Source organism: Cajanus cajan, chromosome 2 (genome assembly GCF_000230855.2).
Source record: "Cajanus cajan strain Asha chromosome 2, NIPB_CcT2T_4, whole genome shotgun sequence".
In the NCBI taxonomy this organism is placed as follows: Eukaryota; Viridiplantae; Streptophyta; class Magnoliopsida; order Fabales; family Fabaceae; genus Cajanus; species Cajanus cajan.
In genome coordinates this window covers 60,683,205-60,702,794 of record NC_138518.1, presented here as the reverse complement: position 1 = coordinate 60,702,794, position 19,590 = coordinate 60,683,205, and the positions used below count along the sequence as shown (strand labels likewise).

Below are 19,590 nucleotides of genomic sequence, written 5' to 3'. Positions count from 1 at the left end.
AACACAAAAAAAAAACATTGGTAATTTTATCAATGAACAATGAGAATGACAATTAAGCTATTATATTCATTGTTCAAAAAATTTAAACAATTAATTCTTGTGAACCCCATAAAACAAAAATGGTTTACATACAACAAAAGGCAAAATAAAAGTACCATAAGTTCTCTCAATTTTCTCTATATTTTGAAGCATTGCTAATAAAGGTAAGGCAAAAAAAATTATTCTACTACTAATTGCCTGCATCATAGTTCATTGCCATAATTATAAATTGCACCATTATCATTTCACTGTTGATCATATTTGAATAGAGTGGAGGAATCAAAGCTAGTGAAAGCACCATTTGAATGAGCAACACCAAATCCACCTAGGAAGAACTCATTCACCATTTTGGGTGACACATTTCAGTATTTGTGTTTGGATCCATGGAAAAGTTTGGTCCAGAAGAATGAACTGGTGGTGGTAAAGGAGGGTGATAAGTGGAGGAGTCACCTCTTTCAATGTCACGATAGCGTTGGAGGAAAACAGTGAGAGGTCCAACATAGTCATCAAAGCCAAGCTTCTGTATGGCCCATAACATATCCTCCACATTCATAATCTTTCTATATTCGCTTTGGCATCGCTCCTTGGCTTTTCTAGTTACAAAGGTTATGAACTTTGTGGCACTTTGTTGAATCATCTCCTTGGCACTGTCTGAAATTTTTGCATTGTTTGGGAGAATTTTTCTTGTGATTTTTGTCACATTTGTAATTGGCATCTTGCCTTTATCTTCATCCAAATTGAAAACCAAGTCACTATCGCTTGAGTTGCTTGGTGGTGGAATTTCTGTACTTGCATAGGTGTTTGTTTGTTGCAAGGGGAGTATTGAACCTCAACAAATCAAAGAAGTGGTTTCATTATTCAATACTTCAAAAACTTGTATACACAAGAACAATAACTCATATAATAGGAAAATATTACAACTAACAATTATGACACAAGATGAGCACATAAAGACAATGACTTTTGTTGAATTAGGAGAGTGGTCATTTGAAGTTCAAATACAAGATCATGACCATTTAAATCTTTTTTATTCAAAATAAAATAATATAAATGTAATGAAAAAATAATTGTACTTCCTGATTTGTGTCACTGATATATAATTTTTTAAGGCTTATTTATTAGGTTCATTCTTATTTTACATTTCAGGCATTGATACACAAAAATAATAGTTTGTATACCGAATACACCACTAATATATGATTTTTTTATTTTTTAAATGACAAATTAGACCGAACACATTTTCTTGAAAAACTTATAAGAAATTAAGCTCATTATTTTTAATAAAAGAAATTTTAAAAAATGAGTTTTTTTTTTCTCCTCTCTCCCCCATCTCTATCTCTTTAATTGCTTCCTAATGGATCTCCCTTGATCTGTCGCCCATTTTCTCTCCTCTTCACTATTTATCATGCCATTTAATTCAAATTAAAAGAAATTAAAATTATCAAATATTTTTAAGGTAGTGTTTGGCTCACCCTTTTATTTTAGTTTTTCTACTACTTAAAACTTGGTTAAAAATGTTTGGAAAAAAGGTATATTTTAATAAAAGAAATAGGAAAAAGTAAAATTTAAGAAAAAACCATTAATTTGCGTAGTTTTTAAAGATAAAATATGTATATCCTAATTTTCTTCTCTTTCTTGTCATGAATTAATTTATGTAAAATAATGAAACCAAACTTTTAATTTAAACGTAGTTGTTAAGTTAAAGATGTCAAATAATTTATACTTTATTTTTATGCTATTATTTTGGGCTTTAACTTCAAAATAAATTTTAAGAAAAAATTAATTTGGTCGAATATATAAAACTAAAGTATGGGAGATTTGTGTTTATATAAGAAGAGAGGAAATGAGGAAATGAATTTGATCATATATGATTATATAAGTATACATAAATGATTAAAATTAATTTTTTAATAATTACACAATCATTTAAATAAGTTACCTGATTTTGTAATTAATGTTAATCTTTCATGATTTTATCCTATACGAGTAATATTCATTCCAATCACCCTCTCTCTTTTGATATGTGTTAAGATTATTGTTTGGACTTAAGCATATGAGGATATACCAATTCAGAAAACTAGTCCATTAGATGGAAGAGCTTCAAAGTTTAAATAATGCATTAAATTTCATATTCTACTCAATGTGAGACTCCTAATTAACATTACTACCCCTTTAAGGTTGTTGTCCACAACGACTTTCACTCCATCGATATTGACTCAATATGTAACCCCTTTTTGTAGCCCAATTCTAAATGAAAACATTATTTAGGATTTAAGCACAAGAAGAGATTGAGTCAACCCAAAAGACTAATACATTAGATGGAAAAATCTCAAGGATTAAGTACCACATTTAGCTTTTTATTTTTACTAAATGTAAGATTCCTAACATTGTCACCTCTTTTTAGGATTGACGTCCATAACGACTTTCACTCTATCAACTAGTATCCCTTTACTTATATGACTTCACTTATCTATCAATATATGATTTGCACATTAATCCAACCTATAGGTAGCCTTATTTGTACCTAACTTTTAATGAAATCACCAATTGCTTAGGAATTAAGCACAAAGGGAAAGCCAACTCGAAAGACTGGTCTATTTGATGGGAGGACTTTAAGACTTAAGTATCATATTAAGCTTCTTATTCTACCTAATGCATGACTCCTAACATTTTAAAGGCCAGATTAAGATGTAGGCCTAATACTAATAGGTGAGTGAATATGTAAAAAAAGAAAAGGGCTACCACTTTCTAATATAGTGAAAGTTGTTGCAAATGTCAAATCTTAAAAAGGTGGAAATGTTAGGAGTCTCATATTAAGTAAAATAAGAAGCTCAATGGGATACTTAAGTCATCAAGTTCTCTATAACACCTCTTATATTTAACGTCTTGACAGCTACACTCTATGACACTTCACTCGATGGTAATTGACTTATTGTTTGTTAGAACCATTCATCAGTTAAAATCCTCTATGAATAACTCTTTTTAAGATGTTTGACCGCATTTAAAATCAATGATTGTACCCACAAACCAACACGACTTTTTAGCATATTTTATCCTTACTTGTACATTTTTGAAAAACATCCCAAAAGGTTATCCATCCCTAAATTGTTCTAAGTTTAGGCTTAACTATGAAATTCTTAAATGGTGAGCTGTCAAAAAATAGATGCATCTTGTTGGTATATGTAGTACTAATTTATTCCTTTAAGTCATCCACAACCACACAATCTCACATATGTATAGCTTTTGGATCCATCTAATTAATTACAATATATGTGTCCAATTAAGATGTAACACTCTCTCACCTAATGGACTAGTCTTTTGGGTTAGACTCTCCTCATGTGCTTATGTAATAAAAATTGATGCTTTCGTAGAATTGGGCTACGAAAAAGTTTATCTATAAGCCGAATTAATGTGCTAACCAAATATTGATTGGTGAGTGAAGTCATAGAACAGAAAAAAGCTACTATTAGCTCAATATTAATAGAGTAAAATTCGTTGTGAAAATTGACTCTTAAAGGAGAAAACAATGCTACAAAGGAGGAGATAATGCTAAGAATCCCCCATTAAGTAGAATAAGAAGTTCATCATAATACATAAGCTATCAAAATTATTTCACCTAATGGACTAATCTTTTGGTTTGGATTTTTGTCATGAGTTTAAGTTCTAACAATATGTCCTATATACACACATATTTCTAGTTCTCATTTTTTAACAAGAAAAAGTATCATTTTATACACTCTTATATATAAATATGAAAATAAGGTATATCAACTACTGTTATAAAATATAGACCAATAATCGACTCGGTCAATACATTAGATCAGTAAGTCACTGATGGAACCAATAAGTTATTGATTGAATTGCATAAATTAATATTTATTTAAATGTATAATTTTAAATTAAAGATGTACTACAAAAAATTATTTAAGTAAAACATACTTAGATAAAATACGTTAGTTTAGTGGTGAGGGTGGTTTTAAATATCCAAACTTACTTGTATTTGATTCTCATCTCACTCAAATTTCTTTTATTTCTCTAAAAATTTAGAAAACAACTTTATTGAATTGAAATTTTAGAATACACAGGTATATCATTGTACAATGTGCAAGATTTTTGGACAACATGGAGCTAGGGAAAACGTGCAAGATTGTTGGACAGCGTGGAGCTACAATAGACATTAGAGAACGCAAAAAATCGGGTGCAACAGTAGTTGAAAATTCAAACGTTTTAAACAACAATTCACTTCTTGTATATAAGTTCTAAGTTTGACCGATCAATTTGAACCGATTTTTAAATCTCCGATATCAACAGTAGAATGCAAACTCAAAACACAAAATCTTCAAAAATAAATCTATGAACTTTGGCTCAAAAATGACAAACCAATATACAACCATTAGTCGAGTATATATGAGTCTGTAAAGATATATCCATACAAAAGAAAGCCAATCTCTATGCATGCATATATGTAAGTTTTCTTTTTCTTTTTTATTCTGTTGAGTGCTTACCAGCAGAACTTGATTTCGCATGTTGCTGAATGAAAGAATTTCCATGCTCCATAGCCTTTGAAAACACAACTAACTTTTCTACCTTAAAAACTATATATATTAATAAATCAGATTTTGACTTCGATCAATTCTTGAATATGAAACTTTAATATATTAAGTACATCAACTAAATTTATAGCACGAGAAGAGGGGTAAGGTTCATGGGCAATGTATCTAAATACACAAAATTTGGTTCACTTAAGAGTTACTTTGTAGGTTTTAGTCATTAATATTTTTTCTTAATTATCATATTATTGGTATGAAATGTTTACTAATTTTGATAATAACTAATTTTTATTATAAAAATTGATTGATTATTTTTAATAAGATTTCACATAATAATAATATTTTCTTTTTAAATTATAAGATTTGAACTTAAGATCTTAAATCCAATTTTACTTAGATTAGTGATATGTTGGTGTTTTGGATTAATGTAATACATCTAATATTAAATTTACTTTTTCCTCCAAATTTTTTTTGTTAAATTTAATATTAAAATATACAAGACTATATAAAACATTTATTTGGCATGATTTTTTTTAAATTTTTTATCATTATTATATACCTCTTCTGGTTCTTATTAAAACAAACAAGTTATAGTAATGTATTATAACTCTTTTCTTATAATAAAAAGTATCGAAGGCAATAATATTTATTGCAAATATTGTATTAATTTCACTTATAAATCTAAAACTTTCATTAATTTATTTTTTAGGAAAATAAATAATTATACCTTATTTGCTGTAGTATTATGGAAAGAAAGGTTAATTGACATATATACCAAAATTTTCTTATGTCTAAATTCGTACATTTCTATATGTTGATCCTAAAGTTTTTATAAACACAGATTGAACATGAATAGTTTTTATTATTAGTTTTCTTTTTAAGAAAGAAATTGACTTATTTAAAGTGCGGGGTTTATTTTTGAAAGAAATAGTGAGAAAAATTAACTATCCATAGAAAAAAAAAGAGAGTAGTTTAATGGTTTTTTATTTTTATTTTTATTTTTTATATAGACAACATAAATCCTTCATTAGAGACAATCATACTCATGTCAAATAGGATTACTATGAATGACAAAATCTTTCCTCTAAATACTTAATATAATTGTATACCCAACATTCAATCTCAAAATTACATGTATTTTATTATTATAATTTCAGTTATTTATAGCACTAAAAAAATTAAATTTTTTCATCTAATTAACTTCATATATAAATAACTTCATAAACTTAAGTAAAATTCTCTCTAATAAAAGATATTTTTGGTTTAAAGTGAAAACATAAATGATTTTATTTTTCCTATTCGGAAAATGGTGAAATGCACTCAAATGCTACTTAGAGACACACATTAACTTGATTGTATTTTGATTTTTGTAGCTGTACAATCTCTTTTTCTTGTTTGAGAACAAATTGAATGGGAAAGGAACCTCATTTTATTGTTGTTGTTTCCTTTTGAGAAATCTAATATACTGTGTATATATTTCAAAGTAATTTCTAGTGAAAGCATCATTTTTATTAGTTAAGGGTAAAAATTAATTAATTTAGAATATATTTTTCTATAATTGGTAAAGGTTAAGGGAGTTAAATTTTTCAAAAAGGCATTTGAGATTAAAATATCAATTGCCTTATAACAATAAAATTAATTATTTATAATATTATTAAATGTAATTAATATAATTATTATTTTTTAGTGTTGTCCCTTAATGAATAATAAAATAAAAGAAAAATGGATTTGAAAAATACGTTGGGTAAAAAAGAAATATAAATAAAGAGTTTGTGTTTGTGTGTGTATATATATATATCATTAGTCTTCCCATTGATAATATATTGTTTGTTTTGGGTCTAAGCTATCACAGTTTTGCTTTTAGATATTACTCAAAAGACTTCTAATCAATGAAGACAATTGTGTATATATAAACTCATATTCATCCTCTTGCTTGAAAGATGTGGGGCTTTGCTTATATCCCAACAATCCTCCTCTCGAACAAAAAATTTATGGTTTGCCCTCCTTGAAGTGGGAGCTAATCCATGACTATTATCCGATGATGGCCCATAGAGCTTAGTCGCACTCTAAATACTTACACCTAACCTCCATGCTATCAAGAAGACTTTCTTCCACACATAAACTCATGATTAGGAAGACTTTTGATATATAGGATCTTAAACCTAGATCCACCTAACTTTTGATATATGGGATCTTAAACCTAAATCCACCTGCCAACTCCATTATACTCGCCAAGTCAGTCACTTGATTGAACTAACAATTCTGATACCACTTGTTGTGTATCTGGGGATATTCATATGCATGTCTCCACATTGGTAAAATATTGTCTGTTTGGGGCTAAAGCTCTCATGATTTTTCTTTTTGGACATCACCAAAAAGGGCTCACCTAAAAGGCTCCTAACTTCCAATGTTACTAAAAGGATACCACTATTGGGCACCCAAGGTTCACACAAACACATGTCTCTACATTGGTAAGATATTGTCTATTTTGGGCTTAAATCTTCACAGTTTTGCTTTTGAACATCACTCAAAAAGCCTCTAACCAATGGAGACAATTGTGTGTATATAAACACATGTCCATCCTCTTGTTTGAATGATATGAGACTTTGTTTACATCTCAACAAACACACACAAACATAAGGAGTGAGAATACATCTCATCCATACACAACATATATGAAGTTTAAGGATAGCACACATGAGCACAACATAACTAAATTCTCAATTATACATTAAATTTTCAACTACACATCTAAGACAATGATCTTCTTATTATTGTACTATCAACACATTCATTCATCAATCAACAACCAACAAAGTGAATATTTCATTCACTCAAAGTTATATAATTATAAAGACTCGTGCATATACGTGCTTCTAACTCTACATGCATATGGTATCAATCTCTTCATCATTATCAACACAAAATAGCCTAGGAGCTATGGAACGAAACCATCCATTTATAGTGTAGAGACCATTCATCTATAATAATTCCTCGAGCCACCCTTAACCAAGGGATGTCTACCTGTAGGGTCTTATCGAAGGGTTACATTAGCCCTAGTTGAGGTTTCTCACTGTAACATTCCAAGGTATAGGTAGATGACCTATCATATCACATCAATACAATATGCAATAATTCACTTCTCATTTGTCAATTTGCAACACTAGACTTATTCACCATATCTCATTATAATAGTCATAGTAATACATCTCATCTCAAGGTAACTACATATGCACATCATCAATGTTTACACACCAAAATACATCCTTTTAGCCAATTCCTTACACATTACTACTCATTACTATTATTCTCTTAGTTCTTGGCCTTAATTCCCCTTCTCGGCTCTTTAATTATCCATAAATTCATAAAAAAATAACATTATTTGGAAAAATGGCATGTGAAAATTGGCAAGATCAGAGTCTCGCCTAGTGCAAAGAGTGATGTTAAGGACTTCTCTGCCAAACTCACGTCCAATATGAAGAGGTGTTGGACCTCTCTGTCTTAATATCACCTGGTGTGGCTATCTGCACGCCCAACATCAAGGAGTCAAGGACCCCTTTGAAACCCTCTAACTCGGCGTGGTTTAGGCCATGCTTGGCATTCCACTCTCTTAGAAATTGACATCAAATGGCATCAGACGAAACACCTTACACCTAATGCTAAGAGATTTGGGACCTCTCTGGCAACCCTATGTCCGATGTGATCATTCTCACGCCTAGCACAATCACAAAATCCACACTTTGCAAACCTGTGATTTGCATTAGTTGTCTCCCCCAATATATCTACACACACCCTTTTACTTTAATTCTCAATTCAATTAGTCAAATACTTGTTTGTCACTCATATATTCATTCATCATCATCAAATCTTGCAAAACATCCAACCAAATCAAAAGCTCTAATTTATGCACATATTACTCTTATCCATCGCCACTTTAATTCAATACCAATCAATCAATACAACTTGAATCAGCACATGGATTCATTAAGTAAAAATAAGAGTCAATCATCAATTCACTTATATATCTTAACACAAATTAAATTCATTAATCTAAGAGGCTTAAGGATCGTCTCTCTACAATTATCCCTCATATTGCACATGGATTAGACAATATCACTTCCCCTATACCTGGAGTGATGATCTCATGGTTCAATGCGCTTCCCATAGTTCTGGCCGTTATTTTGCACATTTCTCAATGGTTTCCTCTATGTTCCTTTCTATGAGTGCTCTAGGTTTTCAGAAGGTTTAATATTAAATACAATCTCCTATATTTTACTTCTTTTTAATCAACATTCAAATTGAGCCTAGAGTCCAGCCCAATACTATCTAATTTACCTCTTCCCTTGTTTTATTTATAAATAAAATATTTTTCTATGTTATAGCTTAATTAATATCAAATATTTATTTATTTAATAAAAAATAAAATAGGTTGTTACAAGAAAGACATTAAAAAAACATTATAAATAGATAGAAAATCACACAAAATTAATATAATGTGGTTCAACCCCTAATGTCTACATCCATAAGAATATTCTAAAAAATGCATATGTATCTGAAAATCGTCCCATTGAGTTATGTGAATGAAACTTAAAAACCTCTCATTACAAGTTTTATGAGCGAAACTTAAAAACTCCAACCTCACAAGTTTTATAAGTGAAACCTAGAAACTCTTCCTCGCAAATTTTCTAGCGAAACTTGAAAAACCATCCTTTACAAGTTTTTTGACGAAATTTGGTAAATTCCTCCTTCACAAGTTTTGTGGACACATCTTGGAAATCCTCAATACAAGTTATATGACAAAACTCGGTAAACCTTCCTCCATACGACTTCCTCTCATACCATGATATCTATCGCATATCATCACTCAATGCATCAATGCATTCAATTATAAATCATAAAGTGACTTAGGAATCACCTCACTACCTATACCCCGCCCACAATGTGAAACATTCCACTCCTCCTCTTACCTCAAACGATGATCTCCAAGATAACATGTATGATTTATACAGTCCAAAGCTATTCTACGACTCCCTCAAGATTCTTCTCTAGAGTTTCTTCTACATGTATTCTTAGGTTTTCAGAAAATTGATGCATATGACCTATTTCTTCTTAGTCTCTTTTATAAGACTCTAGGTTTGGACTCTAGAGTCCAAATCCAAAGTCTAATCCACAAACCCAGTCCATCTTTTAATAAATAACTTATTATATTTTTTTTCTTCCAAAAAACAGGATGTTATATACCATTTTGCCTTCATCTTCGCAAGCAATTTTTCCCATACCCCAAGTATCTTCGAGCTTCATGATGAGTCTCATCTCCTACTACAAACTCACGAACCACTCCATCTATGATAGAACTGCATTCAGATGTTTTCTTCACCCCTTTATCTTTCATCAACTTATTCATTCTTTCCAAACCTGGCCACTATTCCAAGCTTTTGCATAAACATTTGACAACCAAATAGTATCCATCATTAAGCATGTATGGGTAGGGCCATTCCGCCATACCCTTCGACACACGTAGCCGAGCTGGACACGCTCGAGTCGTCTCTGTGAAGGCATATCGGTCACCTACGACAGATTGACCTATTTAGAGGCCGAGTAGACTGAGTCAGGTTGGCAAAACTCATCGTACCAGGTGGCCGATACCCGATCGGCATCCCCGATGGTCGAAAGCCCTTGAGTGAAGTAATTCATGGAACCAGTAATCATCCCTAAATAATGAGTAAGGGTTAATCATGCGAATAAGCCAATTAAGGATGTATTACCTAATCAAATAACCCCAGTACAGGGCCCATGGAGGGCAGGGCCCATTAATGTCACTATAAATAGTTCACATCTCGAGGTACCCTCCCTCTCGCCGGAATATTTGCTTGAAGTTCTCGTTCAGCCTTCAGATTACTATAAAATTACTAGTGTGCCCTTCAGACAGGTACAGTTTCATATTGCGTTCAAATCATAGTATATATTTTATCTTTGATTTCTTGAATTTTTTTTGTGCAAAAATCTAATTAAACTGCAACACAAATAGAATTGACACCCCGGTTTGAACTTTGTAAAAGCATCTATAGGAATTTCTCACCTAACTACATCAAACCAATATGAATACATCCTTAACACCACTCAAGTAAGCAAATAAAGTTTGACTTATAGTTGTTTCCATGTTTAAGATAACCTTAATAGTTTTATCCTTTATGTTCAATTTCACTACTAACAAGGTAGAATCACAATTTGTATAATACTTCAATCGAATAAACAAGCCTTGACAATATAGTTTTGTCACAATAAACATTGATAATTTTATCATTGAACAATGAAAATGACAATTACGCTATTACTTTTGGCATTTTAAAATTCAAACAAATCAATTTTGTGAACCCCATTCCAAAATGGTTCATAGACAACAAAAAGCAAAATAAAATTCCATAAACTCTCCCTTTTCTCTATAGTTTTAAGCATATATAATAAAGTTAAGACAAACATAAACAAATTATAGTTCTTAATTAACAATAATTATGCTTTTACTTCTTATTCCTTGTATCATAGTTCATTACCATAATTATTAATCGCGCCTCAATTTCTCCCATTACCATCTCACACTTGATCATATTTGAAGAGAGCAGAGGGGCTAAAGTTTGTGAAAGCACCATCCGAGCAATCAACACCAAGTCCTTCTAAGTAGAGTTCGTTCACATCATTTGGGTCAAATATTTCCATATTTGTGTTTGGGTCCATGGAAAAGTTTGATCCAGAAGAAGGAACTGGTGGTGGTAAAGGGGCATGAAGCATCTCCATGGTGGGCACAAGGTTGGGCTCAACCCCAAAACTAGGTCCATTATTATTGTCGGTGCAAGGAGTAGGGTCCACTGTGTGAGCAAAATAGTCAGCTCCATCAATGTCACGATAACGTTGGAGGAAAATATTGAGAGGCCTAACATAGTCATGAAATCCCAACTTCTCCATGGCCCATAACACATCCTCAACATTCATAATCTTTCTATACTCACTTTGACATCGCTCCTTGGCTTTTCTAGTTACAAAGGTTATGTACTTTGTAGCACTTTGTTGAATCATTTCCTTGGCACTGTCTGAAAGTTTTGCATTGTTTGGAAGAATTCGTCTTGTGATTTTTGTCACATTTGTAATTGGCATCTTGCTATTATCTTGCACATCAAAATTGAGAATTAGGCCATTGTTGTTTGGTGGGGGAATTTCTATGTTTGCATAGGTGTTTGTTTGTTGTGAGGGGAGTGTCGAACCTGAAACACTCAAAGAAATTATTTCGTTATTCAATATGTTAAAACCTTATAATATATGCAAGCATAACACTTTTGTATCAAAGTGCCTAGGGAAGTAATGGTTTTAACTTAGAATCTTGTAAGAAATTAAGCACATTATTTTTGCAAAAAATAAAAATAAAAGAAGGGAAAATAACTTTAAAAAGTTGAGTTTTTCTCATCTTTCTCCCCCTTTTCTCTCTTTATCTTACTTTCCCTCTCCTTTGCTCTCTTCGGAACTACTTTTCACATCACTTATTTACAATTAAAAAAATGAAAATTATCAACAACAAAAAAATTGAAGGTGTGTTTTGCTAAATATTAGCTTTTCTACTTCTTAAAACTTGGTTAAAAAGGTTTGAAAAAAAAACTTTTAAAAAATATTTTTATATAAAAAGGAAAAAGTAGTATTTAAGATAAAACAATTAACTTATATAGTTGTTAAGAGTAACGTAAAAATTATATTTTCTTCTTCTTCTCTTCATGAATTAATCAATATTAAATAATGAGACATAACTTATATATATATATATATATATATATATATGAAGTTATGAAGTTAAAGCCGACAAACAATTTCTATTTAATTTTTCATGTTATTATTTTAATGTTTTACTTTAAAATAAATTTTAAGGAAAAAAATAACTTTTAACAAAAAAACATTAATAACTTGACTGAATATATAAAACTAAATTTTTTTAGTTCAGTATTTGTATAAGAAGATAGAAATAATCTTTATCTTATAAGTATACATGAATGCTTAGGATTAAAATTTATTTAATAGTTACATGATCACTTAAGCCATTTGAATTGTGATTTATCTTAACTTTTTATAATTTTATTCTAAGGGTAATATTTACTCCTACCACATTCTATCATAATAAAAATCCTATCTCTTAATTCCAATATACATACATATTTATAGTTCTCATTTTTTAACAATAAAAAAAATTATCATTTTGTATACTCCCATGTATGTAAAGCTCAAAATTAGGGATGATTATGGATCTGGATAAATTCAAAAAATCAATGAAACTAAATTAATTTAAACCGAAAAATTTGGTTTAGTTTGGATTATTGGTTCTAATTGGATTTAAAAAATTACAAATCAAATAAGTTAGAATTGGATTACTAATTTTGATGTTGAAAATCTAATCTAATATGATCCAATCGATCAATTATTATATATTATTATTATTATTTTAGATTTTTACAAAGATTTAGAATTTATCAATAAAAAGAATTTTAGAATTTGGGATAAAAGCCCACCCAAACTTTTCACACATTTTAATATTATAACACTTCAATTGACACTCTACAATCCACACATTACAATTCTATACTTCTATTCCTCTCTCCCTTTGTTAGGATTAAAGTTTAAATACAGACATGCTACAACTACTCATGTTAAATGACAAAGAATACAACCTTAATTTAATTTTTCCAACTTTTGATTTTTTATCTTTATTTTTTAAATGATGAATTCAGTAATTCGATTCAAACCAATTTGATCATAGTCGACTTGGATTTGTTTAGATTGCAGAAAGAGAGAGAGAAACCCAATCCAAATTAATCCAATTAAATTTAATTAGATCACACACAAAAAATAATACAAATCCAATCCAAATCAATATGTGCCTATTTCTACTCAAAATGATGCATATCTTTAGTAGAAAGCAAACTCAAAACAAATTTTTTTAAAAATAAATATATAAATTCTGACTAAAAAAGATAAACCAATATTCTTTTAATAACCGGCACAAAATATTTGCTAATTTAATTAATAAATAATCTTTAATGGAGACCTTATCTTTAATAGAGACTTTAATTTAGAAGATTGATATCAGTTTCATTCGAACAATAATTTATTTGTTTACTAAAACCATTACAATCATAAACCAAATATCGATATATCTATACAAAAGACCATCTCTATGAATGTGTATAAAAAAGTTTTCTTTTTTCTTTTGTCAAGTGCTTACCAGAACGTGATTTCGCGGGTTGGTGAAACAATGAATCTCCATGCTCCATAGCCTTTGAAACAAAACTAGCTTTTCTACCTAAAGACTAATAGCTCAGATTTTGCAGTTGAACAGTTCTTGAATCATACACTCAAATATATTCAGGTTTCAACAAGTGAATTTATAGAAGATGTAGTAGCAGGGTGCAAGTGTATAAGTGTATAGTAACAAGACACACAGAATTTGGTTTACTTAAGAGTAGTTTTATAGGATTTTGTCATTAATATTTTTTGGTCATCATTATATGATGTATCTACTTGTTTTACTAACGATTAATTTTTATTAAGAAACTTGATTGGTAATTTTTAGTAAAATCTTCTTTTTTTTAATATTTTTTTTTTATCTAATCATAAGATTCTAAATTTGAGACATTACTTATAATAAATTCAAGTTCAGTATTACTCAAACTAACAATATATTAATGTTTTGGTGATTAATGTAGTATATCCTAATACTAAATTATTTTTCCCCAATATTTTTTATGGTTAAATTTATTATAAAAGTATACAAAACAATTTTTCTTTGCTTGCTTTTTTGCAAAGCATTTATCATTACTAAAAAAAACATTTAATGAAAATATTGCAATAATTTCACTTATATATCTAAATATTTTCATTAATTTATTTTTTGAAAAAAAGCAAATAATTAATACCTTATCAGGTTTCTACACTAGTATTATCGAAGCAAAGGTTAATTGACATACCAAATTTTTCTATGTCTAAATTCATAATTTCTATATGTAGATGTATTCCTAATATTTTTATGTTATATGCACAACTAACATATATGAAAAGTTATTATTTTTTTTAAGAGAAAAATTAGCTCATTTAAAGTTTTGGGGTTCTGTTTTGAAAGAAATAATGAAAATTTTAACTATTGATAGAAAAGAAAATATATAATTTAATAGTTTTTTGTTTTATAAAACACATGTATTTTTTACTAAATACAATTCTACTCATATCAAATAAAATTATTATAAATGACAATGTTTTTCTTAATTTCAAATATTTAAAACAACTGTATACTCACAATTCATTGTGAGACCACATATTTTATTATTTTGATATCAATTATAATTCTATAAAACTAAATAATAGTTACTTATATTTTTTTCTTCTTCTAAGATTATAGAAACAATTTCGTTAGCTTGAACAAGATTATCAATAATGAAAAATAATTGTTGTCTATATATATATATATATATATATATATATATATATATATATATATATATATATATATAATATAAGTATAAGTATAAATAATTTCGTTTTTACTATTGGGAAGAATAGTGAAATGCAATTGATTAATTCAAAGTGTTACTTAGAGACACAAATTAAAATAAATATGATGAAGGAAGTGATTGGGTAATCTCTTTCCGTTTTTCTTGTTTGAGAACAAATTGATTGATATGAAGAAAGCTCACTTTTCTTTTGTTTACTTATGATAAATCTAATAAATTGTTTGAACATTTAAAAGTATTTTCTATTGAAAGCATCATTTTCACTAAATTTTTCTAGAATTAAGGATAAAAGTGAATTAATACAGAAGATATATTGCTACTATTGCCTTCGATGATCAAGGGAATTGACTTTTCCAAAAATCATTTGAAGTTAAGTTTCACATATTTTCTTTATAATAATAAAATTAATTATTGTTAATATTATTAAATGTAATTAATATAATTATTATACCTTTTTTCAGTTTTTATCCTTAATGAATAAAAAAATAAAAAGTCAACAAAATAAAAGAATTATGATTTTGAAAAGTAAGTTGGGAGAAAAAGGAAAATAGAATAAGCCAATAAGGAATTTGATTATAAGGAAATAAAAGTTCTATATATATATTTAATTTACAAGTAAAATAAATACTTCTAAAATTGGATTAATCATTGTCCAATTTAAGATATTTGTTCAAGGTTCAATGGTTACTAAAATATAATTGAATTGGTCTCAATAAAATAACAATAATAATGATAATAATAATAATAGTAATAATAATAAATAAATAAAAATAATATTATATTTCAAAACACAAAACTATATATATATATAAAAGCAATACATCAATAGGTCTTTGAAATTTTAATTAGGTCCTTGAGCCTTTTTTAACATAGGGTTTTATTTATTGTTAACTTTATGACACCCTTCTACCCCAAAATATAATAAATAAGTTTCTTTTTTATATCAGATGTGGGCACTTAAAGAATAAAACAACTCATCATGACAATTTGCTAATTATTTTTTGTATTATTATGTGTTTCTATAACATCGTGTGGTCTAAATGCTATATAGGGTTATACATATGATATCAAGTTGATCTTAATTTTATTAGAAAGTTTAGGTAAATCATATGCAACTTTTATGTCAACTTCAAGAGTTTATTTTACTATTTACTATTTTTTAAAAATACAAAACCGTAGTATTTTAGTCTAATTCAGATAATTTAACCTCCACTAAGAAATTTGATCAAAACCTAAGTTTTAGACCTATTTTTTTTAGTGATTCCAACGTCATTAGAAAGCTAACATCCAAGTCTACATCTATTATGAAGATCACAAATCATAATTCAATCATTTAAGGGTCTTCATAAGACTTACAAGTTACAAACGTTAATTTTCATGTGCAAAACTTGAGGCTCATCTTATGATTCACGCAGTTGTTTCTTAAAAATTTTTTTATGTGATTCTTAAGTTTAAATTGTATCCCCAAAATTATACTTTCCAAACCAACAAACAAAACTCTATTTGTTAATCACACTTAGAGAAATCACCTAAATATCAAAATATTTTTTTTATACTAAAATTTTCAAAATTAATAAAATCACACAAAACTCTCAAATCATACATACAACCCTAACCCCCAATTTATTCACCATACATAACATATCACCATTCAATCATCAAGAGCAACAATTTCATCACCATCCACAACCAAACATAATAATAATTTCATAATGATATTCATATCAAACACATACCAAAATAATTCATATGGAGGCTTAAGGTCACTTTACTACCCATATCCCTCATATGTGCCCACACTATAAGACAATTTCATTCTCCCTCTTACCTCAAGTGACAAATCTCTCTCTGATAGTCTAAGTTCTTCTTAGAAAATACTCTTAGAGTTTCAAAAAATTGACACATTATATATATGACCTATTTTCTCCTTTACTTATTTTTTTACAAGACTCTGAGTTGGCTTAAGAGTTCAAACTCAAATATTTTTATTTAACCCACCTCTTAAACTATATTTTATTTATTAAATTCTTATTTATATTATAAGATCAATTGAATAAATTAATTAAGTCTTATTATAAATATTATTTAATAACTTTATTTTATTTTCATTTTCGAGAAACAAGATGTTACAAACTTTGTACGGAGTAAGAAGATTCATACATGTGTTATGAAAAAAATAGAAAATAAATTTGAGAATGTGCTTGAATAGAAAAAGGTCTCAATGTTTTCATTAAAAATAATGAAGATCAAGATACTAAATATTACTCCCTCCGATTTTTTTTCATTGTCTTTAAGGTTATGCACAAGAATTGAGACAATGATTGATATTTTAGTTTTTTAAAATATTTATTACCTATTTTTCTGTTATACCCTTTAGGTGGTTGGAGAAGAAATAGGTACATTGAAAAATGAATAGACACATTGTTCAGTAAACATACATTAATTATCAAGGGTAAAAATGAAAAAAAATTAATAAGTCATTAGTTTTAAAAAAGTGACAATGAAAAAAAATAACAAATACTGACAAAACGACTATGAAAAAAAAACGAAGGGAGTAACATTGCTTCAAATTTAGTTTACAAATATATATATATATATATATATATATATATAAGTAAAAATAATTATACATTTAAATTAATCTTTTTATTTTATCTTATATTCAATTAAATTATGACTTCTTATTTACTTTATCAAATTTTGTTACAAAATATGTAGCTTTGATAATATTGATTATTAATCATCAAAATTATATTTTCTTCTTATATGCTTCAAATGATATTGAAAAAACATTAATATCCAAGAAAAAAAATCATTATGATTCCTTTACAAATAATTGAATAATATTAAAAAAAAAACATTAATATCCTAGAAAATAAAAATAAATGCAATTTTTTCAATAAAAATGTAATGACAAAGACTTTCAATGCAATATTGACTTTTTACTAATGTGCTTTAAAATTTTCTTTCAATTTTTAATATAGGATCTTGTTTATTGTTAACTTTTTAAGGGTTGACACATGTTAACAAATGATGTATGTGAATAAATTTATATTTTGTGATCTTACAAGTTGATTTAGATGTAGAAGATAACAATAATTTAAAGTTATGATAAAAATTAAATTTTATATAAATTATATTACCTCCTTAAGATGAGATTATTACATAACTTTTTCCTTATATGTTAAAATATATAATTTATTCCATTTAATTTGACGTCGTTTACATAAATCACATATCCCTTCTTTGAGACATACAAGTATTAGACTATCTCTCCTTTATATAATAATATATAGAATAAATTACACTTTTATCCCTTAAAGATATGAGTATTATAATATCACTCTTTTATTATATTAAAATATAATTTAGAGTATTTAACTTAACATCTCTAAAAAAAATATTCATTACAAGATTTTAAAATATAACTTTAATTAAAATATATTTAGTTCATTGTGATTTGTTCACTTCATAGGAAACTGTAAAATATATAATTAAATTTAAAATAGTTTATTAAAATAATAAATAAAATAAAAAGTTAAAAAATAAATTATATATATATATATATATATAAGTAAGTAAATTTATATATATGTATATAAATTAATATATTATGAAAAAGAAATCTTGTTCGACTTGTGTTATGTTATTTCTAATTCTTACATTTAATTGTTTTTTTATTTTCTATTTTAGTAATAATAGAGAAAACATATTTTTCATTTTAATTAACAAAATTAAATTATTAATTCTATCAATTATATTTTGAAGTCAACACAAAGTAGTATTTAGTCATCTCTGTTTTTGTTATTAATTTGATTAAAACTAATTTCTCTAAATGTTTATTTTTAATTTATTTTCCTTCCGCACTTGTATGCTTATGTATTAATTTTACTTTGTCAATCCAATTTAACATTTTTATTTATTTATTTGATTTTATTCTTGTCTAACATCTTCAAATCAAATCCTACCAAATAAATAAAATTCTTTTCATTTGACTCAATTTCTTTCACTATAGAATTTAAGACAAACTTAAGCTCAATTTCCTAAGATAAAATTAGAGTTTTGTATGCTTTCTACCCAAATAAAAAAAGACTAATTTTCTTTATTTACTTATTTTTATTTTATTTTATTTCATTTTCTGAGTCCATCTACTATCCATTTATAATAACAAAGAGAATAAAAAAAAAGGAAGAAAAGTAACTAGAAGGTAAATAAATAAAGGACAAAACTTAGTACTCATTATATGTGATTGGTATTGTTCTCCATTCTTCTCTTCACTGCTTGACCAAACCCTAACACAAGCTTCTAATTAATTTCTCATGGGCTGGCTAATGCCTTCTTTTTTATTTTCTAGTTTTTGTTTATATGGGCCTCATTTATTTTTTTAATTTTTCCTGTTCGGGCCGCACCTATTTATTCGGCCCATATTCTTCTGAAAACAGATTACTATATACTAACTGCAC

The 19,590-nt window shown here is 27.7% G+C and overlaps 2 protein-coding genes across 2 annotated transcripts; both read right to left on the bottom strand.

Moving 5' to 3' along the window:
- Positions 1 to 379: 379 nt before the first annotated feature.
- On the bottom strand, positions 380 to 754 carry LOC109813103 (nuclear transcription factor Y subunit B-9). Its single transcript, XM_020377226.3, has one exon. The coding sequence runs from the start codon at positions 752 to 754 to the stop codon at positions 380 to 382; it is 375 nt and encodes a 124-aa protein (XP_020232815.2).
- Positions 755 to 10,254: 9,500 nt separating this feature from the next.
- LOC109813140 (uncharacterized) lies at positions 10,255 to 14,569 on the bottom strand. The gene is made up of 2 exons (XM_029274323.2): positions 13,846 to 14,569; positions 10,255 to 11,845 (listed from the first exon to the last, which is right to left on the bottom strand). The coding sequence occupies exons 1-2, from the start codon at positions 13,892 to 13,894 to the stop codon at positions 11,181 to 11,183; spliced, it is 714 nt and encodes a 237-aa protein (XP_029130156.1). The 5' UTR covers positions 13,895 to 14,569; the 3' UTR covers positions 10,255 to 11,180.
- Positions 14,570 to 19,590: the final 5,021 nt, after the last annotated feature.